The sequence below is a fragment of the Sarcophilus harrisii genome, chromosome 5 (genome assembly GCF_902635505.1).
Source record: "Sarcophilus harrisii chromosome 5, mSarHar1.11, whole genome shotgun sequence".
Classification (NCBI taxonomy): domain Eukaryota; kingdom Metazoa; phylum Chordata; class Mammalia; order Dasyuromorphia; family Dasyuridae; genus Sarcophilus; species Sarcophilus harrisii.
This window is the reverse complement of record NC_045430.1, coordinates 76,652,903-76,665,295: the sequence shown is the minus strand read 5'-3', so window position 1 is coordinate 76,665,295 and position 12,393 is coordinate 76,652,903. Positions and strand designations below refer to the sequence as shown.

Here is a 12,393-nt window from a genome sequence, read left to right as displayed (position 1 = left end):
TGTCTTACCATGTTTTGGGGACCAAAACTGTTTATTATAAGTTTACAACATTTAGATTCAAATTATTTTGTTGCTTTTCTTTTCATTAACATTGTTGTAATCTTGCATTTTTTCTTCATTTATTATCAGATCATGTAAGTCCATGCTCCTTAACATTTTATTATTTTTGTCATTTTTTAACATCACACTACTCCACTGCATTCGTGCATCATGACTTGTTTGGACATTTTGTAGTCAGTGGTAAACAACTTTGTTTCTGAAAGTAATTTTTATAAGAAGCTAATTGTGTTTCTTATTAATGTATTATATGTGTTAGTCATCTTTTAACTAATTTCTTTTTTATTTCCTTTTCCTTGTAGGAGATTTTCCTAAAGCTTGGGATGTTCTTCTTGATCATATACAATCAGCTGCACTCAGCAAAAATAATGAAGTTTCATTGGCTGCTTTGAAAAGTTTTCAAGAAATTTTGCAGATTGTTTCCCCTATGAGAGACTCTGATAAACCTGAGACACCACCAGCAGTTAATGTACCCGTGCCTGTCCTTATAGGGCCAATGTCTACTCCTGGTTTAAGTAGACCATTTATAAGAACAGATTCCATTGGAGAAAGACTCGCACGATACCCTGGGTCTGAACCATCTATAATTACAGATGAGATTGAAGATTTGAATCTCTGGTGGGCTGCATGGAATACCTGGTATAGAATTGGATCGGAAAGTACTAAGCCACCTCTTACTTGTGATAAATTAACTTTCATTCCCAGCCAGCCTTTTCTTACAGCTTTAATTCAAATATTCCCAGCTCTCTACCAACATATAAAAACTGGTTTCAGCATGGATGATCTTCAAAAGTTGGGTATCATCTTACACAGTGCTGTCTCTGTCCCTATCAGTTCAGATGCCTCTCCTTTCATCCTTCCATCATACACTGAAGCAGTTTTGACAAGTTTACAGGAAGCAGTGCTTACAGCTCTAGATGTTCTACAAAAGGTAACCATTTTAGATGCCTTCTAAACAGTAATACAAACTATTCCATGGTATTTTAAACTCATCATACATAATTTAAAGATGAAGTCATCCTTAAAAATATTTCTTGAGAACCACTTATTTGGTCCATAATTATCTAAGGTACCTAAAGTAATATGAGTCTGCTTAAGAAAATAATTTATCTTAGTCCCTATATTTTGTTTGTGTTCTTAAGATTTTTGGTTATGGTCCAATGTTTTACATAGGAAGGAATGTGAGTTAGGGGAAACTTAAGTTTTTGCAAATATTTCTGACTGACAAATTAATAAAAAAAAAATCTTTTGAGTTTTTTTTTTCTTAAATAGTAATTTCATCAATACTATCTAAGTATAAAGTATCACCTGGTCTGGATCAAAGTACAATTATCTCATTGAATCAAAACATTGAAAAAAAGCATTTATTGATCATCTCCTACATGTAATTTACTATACTAAACTTTGAGAAAGATATAAAGATAAATAAATGTAGTTCTAATATAGAAATATGTTTTGTATGGCTTCATGTGTATAATGGGTATTATATTGCTTGCCTTCACAGTGGGTGGCAGAAGAGCTACAGGAAGGAGAGAATTTGGAACTGAAAATTTTTAAAAGAATCTTTTAAAAATTAAGATTTACTCTTTCAAGACCTTTATTTCTATAAAAGTTTGCAGACCTTCATCTGTATCTATAAATGCTATGAACATAAAGTGGAAAAAAAAAAGTCCCTGATCTCAAGGAGCTTACAATCTGATGGATGAGAAAATATGCAAACAACTCTCTATCAAAAAAGCTCTATATAGGATATCATAATCAAATTATTATTATTTGTTGTTGTTGTTGTTGTTGTTGAGACTATTGGGGTTAAGTGACTTGCCCAGGGTCATACAATTAGGAAGTGTTAAGTATCTGAAACCAGATTTAAACTCAGGTTCTCTTGACTTCAGGGCTGGTGCTCTATCCACTGCACCACTTAGCTGCCCCAAATTATTAATTTTTTACGTTCAAATATTCCTCAGACGGAAGGCACCAAAGTAAGCTATTATAGAAGTCCAGGCATGAAGTGATGAGGGTCTGTACTAGGGTGGTGGCAAGGAGAGAAGAACATGCATTTGATAAATGTTTTAAAGGTAAAATTGACAGTCCTTAAAACTACCTAAATTGTGAGTCTAGGAAGATTGGGGTAATGGTGCTATCCTGGAAAGCAGTGGGGAAGCTGGGGCTATGCAGTTTGATATATCAAATAGGTAGTTGCATATAAGAGACTAGAGTTAATCAGCATAGACATCATATTTGAATCCATGAGAATTAATGAGATCACCAAGCGAAATATAGAAGGAAAAGAAAAGAGGTTTCTATGTGAAACATCCAAGGTTAGCACCATTTTCCCCAAACCTGCCCTAAGATATATAGAATGTCTTACCATTATTTTGAACCATGAGTTTTCCAATTAAGTCATCAATGATATTTTTTTCCTTTAATACCTTCACCCTGTATATCCAATTACTTGCCAAAACTCAAGCTAATTCAGATGGTTATGACACAATTTAGGAGCTGCAATTATAATTAACCCTTGTCTAAATTATGGAAATTTGTCTCTCTGTTCCACTTCTCAAGTCTGCTCACCACAGAACTTAGATTGATAGTCCTAAGATATAAATCTGACTTAGTTACTCTTTTTTTTTTTCCATTATTTAGTATTTTTCCCCAGTTGCAGGTAAAAGTTTTTTGTTTGGTTTGGTTTTTTAATGTTAAAGTATATTTTAAACACAATATATGTATACATATCCATACACTTATTTTGCTGCACAAGAAAAATAGGACTTAGAAATAACATAATGACCTGAAAAGGAAAACAAAAATGCAAGCAAACAAAAACAGAAGGAGTGGAAATGCTATGTTGTGGTCCATACTCATTTCCCAGAGTTCTTTCGCTGGGTGTAGCTGGTTCTCTTCATTATTGAACAATTGGAACTGATTTGGTTCATCTTATTGTTGAAGAGAGCCCATATAAAACAGTTTTTAACATTTGTTTTAAAATTTTGAGTTCAGATTCCCTCTCTCCCTCTCCACTTCCCTTCATTGAAAAGGCATGTATGAAGTCATGTAAAACATTTCCAATTATGTTATGGAAGAAAACATAGGAGCCCTCATTTCCCCCAGAAAAAGAAATCCTCAGGAAAGATAAAGTAAAAAATAAAATATGCTTCATCTATATTCAGACACAATCAGTTATTTCTCTGGGTATAGATAACATTTTTCATCTTAAGTCCTTCAGAGTTGTCTTGGATCATTACACTGCTAAAAATAGTCAAGTTATTCAATGTTGATCATCTTATACTATTACTATTATTTTGTTCTTAGTGCATTCCACTTTATATGAGCTCGTGAATGTTTTTTTCAGACTTTTCTGAGAGCATCCTGCTCATTATTTCTTATATAGCACAATGATATTCCATCATAATCACATACCACAGTTTATTTAGCCATTCCCCAGTTGATAGGCATACTCTCAATTTCCAATTCTTTTCCCAAAGAAAAGAGTTGATATAAATATTTTTATACATTCAGATTTTTATCCTTTTGGATTTTTCTCCCACCATCTCTTTTGTGGTGATATTGGTAGGTCAGAGGGCATGATTTTTTAGCCTTTTGTGCATAGTTTCAAATTGTTCTGAAGAATGATTGAATTGGTTCATAATTCCACCAGCAGTGCATTAATGTCTCATTTTCCCTATATTCCCTTCAACATTTGTCATTTTCCTTTTCTGGATATTAGTCAGATAATTATGAGGTAGTACCTCAGAATTGTTTTAATTTGCATCTCTCCATTCAATAGTGAGTTACAGCATTTTTTCATGTGGCTGTAAATAGTTTTGATTATTTCATCTAAAAACTGTTCCTGTCTTTTGATTATTTATTAATTGGGGAATGGCTCTTATTTTTATATATTTGACTCAGTTCACTATGCGTGAACTAATTTTCATGATTACTGTTGTTAACTAGTTCTCTTTCCGTAGCGGCCTTCTCAAAATTGTTTTGCTTCTGACTATCCCTTTCCTAATCTGCCCTTCCTTTTATCATCCTTCTACCTTTTTGTATCCTCTTCACCTTTTACTTTTCCTGTAGATTTCTATACCCAATTGAGTGTATGTGTTATTCCCTCTTTGAATCAGTTTTGATGAGAGTAAGGTTCACTGCTTCCCTTCATCTCTCTCCACTTGTAAAAGCCTTTTCTTGCCTCTTTTATGGTGTTAGTTTATGCTATTCTACCTCTCCCTTTCCTTTTTCCCAGTACATTCCTTTTTTACCCCTTAATTTTATTTGTTTAGATATCATGCCTTCATGTTCAGCTCACACTTAGACCTTTATACTTTCTTACTGCCCTGATAATGAAAATATTCTTATGAGTTACAAGTATTATTTTCCCTTGTAGGAATATAAACATATTAATCTTATTAAGTCACTTATGATTTTCCATTTCTGTTTATCTTTTTATGATTTTTTTTTTTTGAGTCTTGTATTTGAAAGTTAAATTTTCTAATTAGCTCTGGTCTTTTCATCAAGAATGCTTGAAAATCCTCTATTTCATTGAATGTCCATTTTTTCCCTTGAAGGATTACTTAGTTTTGCTGGGTAGGTGATTCTTGTTTGTAATTCTAGTTCTTTTACCCTCTAGAATATCAAATTCCAAGCCCTCCAGTCCTTTAATTTAGAAGCTGCTAAATCTTGTGTTATTCTGACTGTGGCTCCACCATAGTTGAGTTATTTCTTTCTGGGTGCTTACAGTATTTTTTCCTTGACTTTGGAGTTCTGGAATTTGCCTATAATGTTCCTGGGAGTTTTTATTTTGGGATCTCTTTCAAGAGGTAATTGGTGTATAGTCAGTTTCTATTTTACCTTCTGGTTCTAGAATATCAGGATAGTTTTCTTTGGCAATTTCTTGAAAGATGATATCCAGGCTCTTTTTTTTTTTTTTTTTTTTTTTGATTATAGCTTTCAGGTAGGTCAATAATTTTTAAATTCTCTCTCTGGATCTATTTTTGGGTCAGTTGTTTTTTCCATTGAGACATTTCACATTTTCTTCTATTCATTCTTTTGGTTCAGTTTTATTGTTTCTTTATTTCTCATAGTTATTAGCTTCTGTCTGCTCCAATATATTATTTATTTATTTTTGCTGAGGCAGTTGGGGTTAAGTGACTTGCCAGGGTCACACAGCTAGGAAGTGTTAAGTGTCTGAAGTCAGATTTGAACTCAGTTCCTCCTAACTTCAGGGATGGTGCTCTATCTACTGTGCCACCTAGCTTCCCCTTTTGTAAATCACTCATTTCTTTTTTTCCAGTTTTTCCGCTACCTCTTTCATTTGATTTTCAAAATCCTTTTTGAGTTCTTCCATGGCCCAAGACCAATTCTTATTTTTCTTGGAGGCTTTGGATGTAATGACTTTGTTTTCTTCAAAGTGTCCATTTTGATCTTCCTTGTCACCATCATAGCTCTCTATGGTAAGAATTTTTTTTCTGCTGTTTGCTCATTTTTCCAGTCTATTACTTGAGTTTTAACTCTTGTTAAAGTAGGGCACTGCTTCTAGGGTTGAGGGTGTACTGTCCTAAGTTTTCGGGTTTTGCATAGGCCTTCTAGGGACTGTAAGTTTTCAGGTTTTCTAAGGTGTTATGATGTAAGGAGGCATATGAGCTACCAGAAACACTCTTTTCTACCCTGAACTGTGAGGGGGGATACCTGCCCCCTACAGCTGTAAGTTCTAATGTGCTAGTGCTCCTTCTCACTCTGAGATTGTGATCCAGGACTAAAAATCAGGACTGCAACCCACATCTGAGTATGGGAAAATCAACAAAGTCCTCCCTCACTCTAGGAAAAAGATGCTGTAATTTTCTTCTGATCAGTTGTTTGACCCCTTACTATCAGTGGGCTGAGGCCTTTGGAAGCAGCCACTGCCGAGTCAGTGACTTCCAAGGTCCTGCTCTTGATTTGCTGAGACTGGAGATGTCATGACACAACCTGTGCTGAACTGTGTTCCACTCTTGCCCTAGTGTGACAGACCTTTCCTGCTGACTTTCTAAGTTGTCTTTGGCATCTATAAATGAGCTGAGAGATCTGGAAACTGCCACTGCTTTCACTGATTCAGAGGCCCCAGGGACGGTTTTTGGTTTGTTGTGGACCTTAGTTACTAAGACCCAGTTTGTATTGGTGCATCCTGCATTGGACTGAATTTCACTCTCCTCCTGGTGCAACAGATGTTTCTGCCAACCTTCTAAGTTATCTTAGACTAGGAAATTGACTTCACTCTTCTTTTTATGGGTTCTGTCTCTCTAAAATTGGTTTAGATTCATTATTTAAAGATTTTGAAAGCATTTGGGGGAGAATTCAGGCAAATACTTGCCTTTATCATCTTGGCTCTGTCTCCAGTTACTCTCTTGCTTATGAAGCTTCAGTCTTTTCCTATTTCTTGTAGGATACACTAACAGTTTGTCTGAAAAACAGACAGTGTCATTTCAATCCTACTTTTCTAGACTTGTTTCATGTTCTTCTCTCATGCGTTCTGTGTTCTAACCAGACTGGTCTATTTGATATTCTTTGCATATGATACTTTATCTCCTGCTTTCATGTCTTGCAGATACTGTCTCCCTTGAGTTAAGTACTGTCCTCAGCCTCTTGGAATTGATAGCTCCCTTTGAGGATCAGTTTGGGTATCCCCTCCTACATTTAGGACTTTCCTGATCTCCCCAGTTAAGTTTTCCTGTCACCTCATATGTAGAATAAAATAGTTATCGGCATCATTTTTTCAGATTGATCAAGGAAGAAAAGGATTGAGAAAAAAGATATTGGATTTATATTGCTCACCTACAAAAAGTTTCAATTTAATGATAGTGATGGTATTGATTATATTGAGGAACCGCCAAGTGCCTTGGTATAACATCAAGAATTGATTACATGTTTACTAAGTTACAATTCAATTCAATAAACATGGAAGTACCTTCCTTCTGTGTATAAATCTACTGCTTGAAGCTGTTATTTTAAAAGTCTACCTAAGATATTATCCTGATATTCATGAATCCTATAGAATATTAAACAGTAAAGAATAGTTATAGGAAAGTAACTTGAAAGAGTAGTATCATCAAGGTCAGGGGAAGGTTTTTTTTTAATATAATTTATTTTTACCCCAGTTACATGTAAAAATAATTCTTAACATTTTGAGTTTTTCTTTTGAAGTTCCAAATTCTATTTCTATTACTCTCCATACCCTCCAGCCTCTCAAAGATGGTAAGCAATCTAATATAGGATATTCATGTGTAATCATGTAAAACACATTTTCATTTTAGTCATTTTATGGATGAAAATTCAAACCAAAAGAAAAAGAAATAAAGGGAAGAAAGGAAGTCAGTCAGTCAGTCAGTCAAAAATATAATGCTTCAGACTGTATTCAGATGCCATTAATTCTTTCTCTTGAGGCAGATAGCATTTTTCATCATGAACTCTTTGGGATTTTCTTGGATCATTGTATTGCCGAGAATAGCTACGTCATTCATATATGTCATTATTGCTGTTACTGTGTACCATGTTGTCCTGGTTCTGCTCACTTCATTTTGCATCAGTTCATGTAAATCTTACCAGGTTTTTCTGAATTCATTCTCATCATTTCTTATAGCAGAATAATATTCTGTTACAGTAATATACCATAGCTTATGCAGCCATTCCCCAATTGTTGTCCCCTCAATTTTCAATTCTTAGTCACCACAAAAAGAGCTGCTATAAATATTTTGATACAAATAGGTCTTTTTCCCTTTCTTTTTATCTCTTTGCAATACAGACCTTGTAGTGGTGTGCTAGATCAAAGGATAAGCAGTTTGGCCTAGTTAAAGAAAATTATTTTTAAAGGGAATTTCAAAATGTGTAAACATTTATAAGTAGAGGAAAGACTGAAGATATGAAGAAAAAGAAAGGATTATTGTTATAGTAAGAAGAAATTTGGGAAACATGGGTGACTAGATTAGCCTTGGAGTGGTGAGGAAAACCATTTTTACCTTAGAGAAAGGAGGAAAGTAAACAAGAATTTTGAAGGGAATAGTGAATGTATGCTGAATGACCTTCATCTTCTCAATAAAATAGAAGTCAAAGTCAACTGTTAAGAGTACATGTGATAATAAAGATATTTTTCAGGATGGACAGTTTAAATAGGTACAAGATAGAATGGGACAGGGCTTTCACTAGGAAATAAAGGAATTACTTAACAGCAAGGAGGGGTAATAGCATAAATCTGTAACAGGTTAAATGTATATTCCTTATGACTTTCCCTAGGAGTCATCAGTCCAGAAACAAAAGTGAGCAAAACAAATAGATGGTGAAAAATGACCTACACTTGAAAATTAGGGTACAAATGGCAGAAGGTTAAGCAGATAAGGGATTCCTATATGATGATGATTGAAATAGCTAATTGATAATCATTCATTGATGATCACTGAACTGTAGCTAGAAATAGAGTTCAAGCTAAATAGAAAGATAAAGGAAGCCAAGTGGTAGTGATAGAGGTGATAGTAGACTTAGGAGAATAAAGAAGAATTGAAGGATGGAAGTCATGGTGAAAAAGAGCTAAGTCAAATGGGAAACACAAAAGAGGAAACAATAGATGATTATAGTTGAGACTTAAAGATCATGGTGTTGGAGTTTGTATGTTACTATCAAGCAATGGCAGCCTACTGTGCTGTGTAGCTGGAAAGCATTTGAACTCAGAGAAAGCTCACTTAGTCCATTTTTTTTTTTTTTTTTTTTTTTTTTTTTTTTTAGTTAATCAGGAAATTAAGACTGAAAATCACATAGCTACTTAGAGGCAAGGTTAATAATAGAGTATACTTCTCTGAATTGCCTAGTATTCCATAGTGAAAATATGCTAGCTGCACTAATACATTCCCCTGTAAAAGATGTTATGACTGTTTTATCTATTTTAATGACTGTTTTAATCTAATCAAAAAGATTTTGGCCAGGCATGGTGATACATCAGTAATTTCTGCTTCAGGGAAGTTGAGACTGCTGGACTTCTGGAGCTCAATAGCATGCTAAGTCTATTAAATGTTTATACTTTATGTGACCCAGTATAGTGAGTCTTCAAGATCGTGCACAGGGTTACTAGATTACCCAACGGAGGGGTAATCCAGCTCAAATAGAACAGGTCAAAGATCTTGTGCCAGCCAGCAATGTGATTAGACTTGTGAGTGGCTATTGTACTTGGAATGCTTGGAGGTCCTCTGTTTCATTAAAGATCCATTGTTTTTCCCCTGAAGGATTATATTCACTTTTTCTGGGCAGCTGATTCTTAGTTTCAATCCTTGCTCTTTTGCCCTCTGGAATTTCGGATTTTACTCCCTCTGGTCCTTTATATAGAAACAGCTAAAAATTATGTAATCCTACCTGTGGCTCCACATTATTGGAATTTATTTATTTTTGGCTGCTTGCTGTATGATATTCCTGGGAGTTTTCATTTTCAGATATTTTTTCAGGAATGGAAGAATGAATTCTTTTTATTTTATCTTCTGGTTCTAGAATATCAGTGTTGTGTTACTCCTCCTTTTTACTCTAGGACTAAGACCCAGGACTGCAACCCAGATCCAAGCATAGGCAGTACAACAGAGTTCTGACCCTGATGCCAGCCTAGGGACTCCTGAGAGTTGTCTGACCCTCTTCACTGGCTCTGCTCTGGATTGCGGTGCTTCTTTCATCCTGATCCAATAGTCTTTTCTTGCTTAGTTTTCCTGGCTTGGAAAATTGTTTCACTCTGTCTTTTTGTTGGTTCTGCTGCTCTAGAATTTGTTTAGAGTCAATATTTGAGGGGTTTCAGGGGGAGCTTAGGTGAGTTCCTGCCTTTACAATCTGCCATTTTGGCTCTATTTGCTAAAATATTTTTTGGTTTTTTGTTTATTTGTTTTGCCTTGTTTTAAGAAAAAATAGGTGTGTTTTTTTTTTTCAAAATATATGCAGATGGTTTTCAACATTCACCATTGCAAAACCTTGTGTTCCAGATTTTTTCTCCTTCCCTTCTCAACCTCTCTCCTAGACAGCAAGTTATCTAATATATGTTAAAACATGTGCAATTCTTCTATCAGTATTTCTACAATTATCATGCTGCATAAGAAAAATTGCATCAAAAAGGAAAAAACGAGAAAGAAAACAAAAAGCAAGCAAACAACAACAAAAAAGGTGAAAATACTATATTGTGATCCACACTCAGATCCCACAGTCTTCTCTCTGGGTGCCAATGGCTCTCTCCATCACAAATCTTTTAGAATTGGACTGAATCACCTCCTTGTTGAAGAGTTGTTGTGATAGGAGTCACCTGCCAGTGGCTGCTGGAGATCTAACTCAGATCTGTAGAATGGATCTCTTCATGTGAGAGGATGATAATGATACAAGGAGACTGAGAGACAGTTGCTGTTCTCTGACCTCTCTGTTGAGAGGTTGTTGCATTGTCTGACCTCTCTCCTCTTCCCTCTGCCTCAAATTTATTTCATTCCCAAACCACAAGGAAGCTCTGCAAAGGCTGCTTTGCAACTCCTTCAAGTTTATGATTCACATTTATGGAGGTTTCAGAGAATTGACCTGCTCTTTCACCTAGGCATGGTCCTTAACAATTCCCCGTTTTCTGTTTTATGGAAGTGTGATTATTTTTCCCCCATGGTCCCTAACCATGGTCAGTAAGTTTATGTATTAGCTATTATCTAAGTCCACATGCTAAGGTATCTGAATCCATATGCAAACAGCACTATAGCAGGAACCTCCAGAAGGACACTACAAAGAATCACATCAGAGTTGATCATCACATAATCTTGTTGCCATGTACAGTGTTCTCTTGATTCTACTTATTTCACTCAGCAATCATTTAAGTCTCTCCAAGCCTTTCTGAAATCATCCTGCTGATTGTTTCTTATAGAACAATAATAGTCCATAATATTCATAAAATATTTTTTATTTAGCCATTCCCCAACTGATGGGCATCCACTTAACTTCCAGTTCCTTGCCACTACAAAAAGGGCTGCTACAAACATTTTTGAATATGTGGATCCTTTTCTCTTTTTTAAAGATCTCTTTGGAATATAGGCTCAGTAGAGACACAAATGGATGAAAGAATGTGCAGAATTTGATGGCCTTTTGGACATAGTTCCAAATTGCTCTCCAAGATGGATAAATCAATTCACAACTCCACTGACAATGTATTAGTGTCTCAGTTTCCACATATCCCCTCTAACATTTATCATCTTTTCCTGTCATCTTAGCCAGTCTGAGAGGTATGTAGTGATATCTCAGAGTTGTCTTAATTTATATTTCTCTGCCCATCAGTGATTTAGAGCATTTTTTCATATAACTAGAATGGTTTTAAATTCTTCACCTTAAAATTGTCTGTCCTAAAAATGTTTTTTAAGAAAGGAATGTAGATGGTGTTCTACTGCTTTTAAAATTTCAGAATTTCTTTTTCAAAAATTTAATTTAAAGATTTGATTACTAGTTTAAAAAAAAAAATGGCTTTAGAGTAATACCCAAGCAGATATTTTTCTTTAGATCTTTTTGTTATTTATTTTTTTTTTTTTTGGTCTTAGTTGATAAATCTACTTAATATGTTGAATATTTTATCATCTCAATATTTTACTTTGGTATCTTATAACTGAAATAGCTAAAGAATTGCAGTTATATTACATGATTTTCTTGTTTGATTTCTAGGCTCATTTTTAAAAGAAAGCATGGTGAGCAAATAAAATTAACATCTAAGTCTGTAAAATATAGATTTAAATTCTGTCTCTAACATAAAAGGTCTGTATGAACATATGCAAGCATATGAAATGTGTATGTGTGTATTCCTTCTTTAAGCACTATTTTAGTTTCATATTTTTAAAAAAGAAAGATTGTCAGCAAAAAGGTTAATGTTACTTTCAAGAAGAGGTTCTTACCCTGGCATCTGTGAATTTAAAACTTTTTTTTTTTTTTTTTTTTTTTGTAATTTATTTCCTTGGTAATCTTTTCTGAGAAATGATCCAAAAGTCTTACCAGACTTACACACACAGTCCATGACCCAATAAATTAAGAGTCCCTGCTTCAGAGGAAAATTTAGTTAAAAGTTTCATTCTCACTAATAACTCCTCATCCCCTGGAAACACGACATTTTTCTGTATTTACTTTTAAAAGAAAACTTCTGTATGAAATTCAGTCAGATCTAAACAATAGGTTAGCTGACTTTTATAGTCCAAAAGGCTATAAAACTCTGTGTTCTCTTTGATCCCGCAATGTTTCTACTAGGTTTTTATCCCAAAGATATCAGAAAAGGGGGGAAAGAACCTACATGTGCAAAAATATTGTAGCAGCCCTTTTTGTAGTGGCAAGGAACTGAAAACT

General features: G+C 34.6%; 1 protein-coding gene across 6 annotated transcripts in view; it reads left to right on the top strand.

Moving 5' to 3' along the window:
- The window catches only part of MON2 (MON2 homolog, regulator of endosome-to-Golgi trafficking), a 127,160-nt gene that overhangs the window by 65,937 nt on the left and 48,830 nt on the right, over positions 1-12,393 (top strand). For all 6 annotated transcript variants that reach the window (XM_003770828.3, XM_003770829.4, XM_031940934.1 and 3 more), the window contains one exon: positions 360-988. In XM_003770828.3, coding sequence (XP_003770876.1) covers positions 360-988 — 629 coding nt within the window. The remainder of the gene's footprint in view (positions 1-359; positions 989-12,393) is intronic.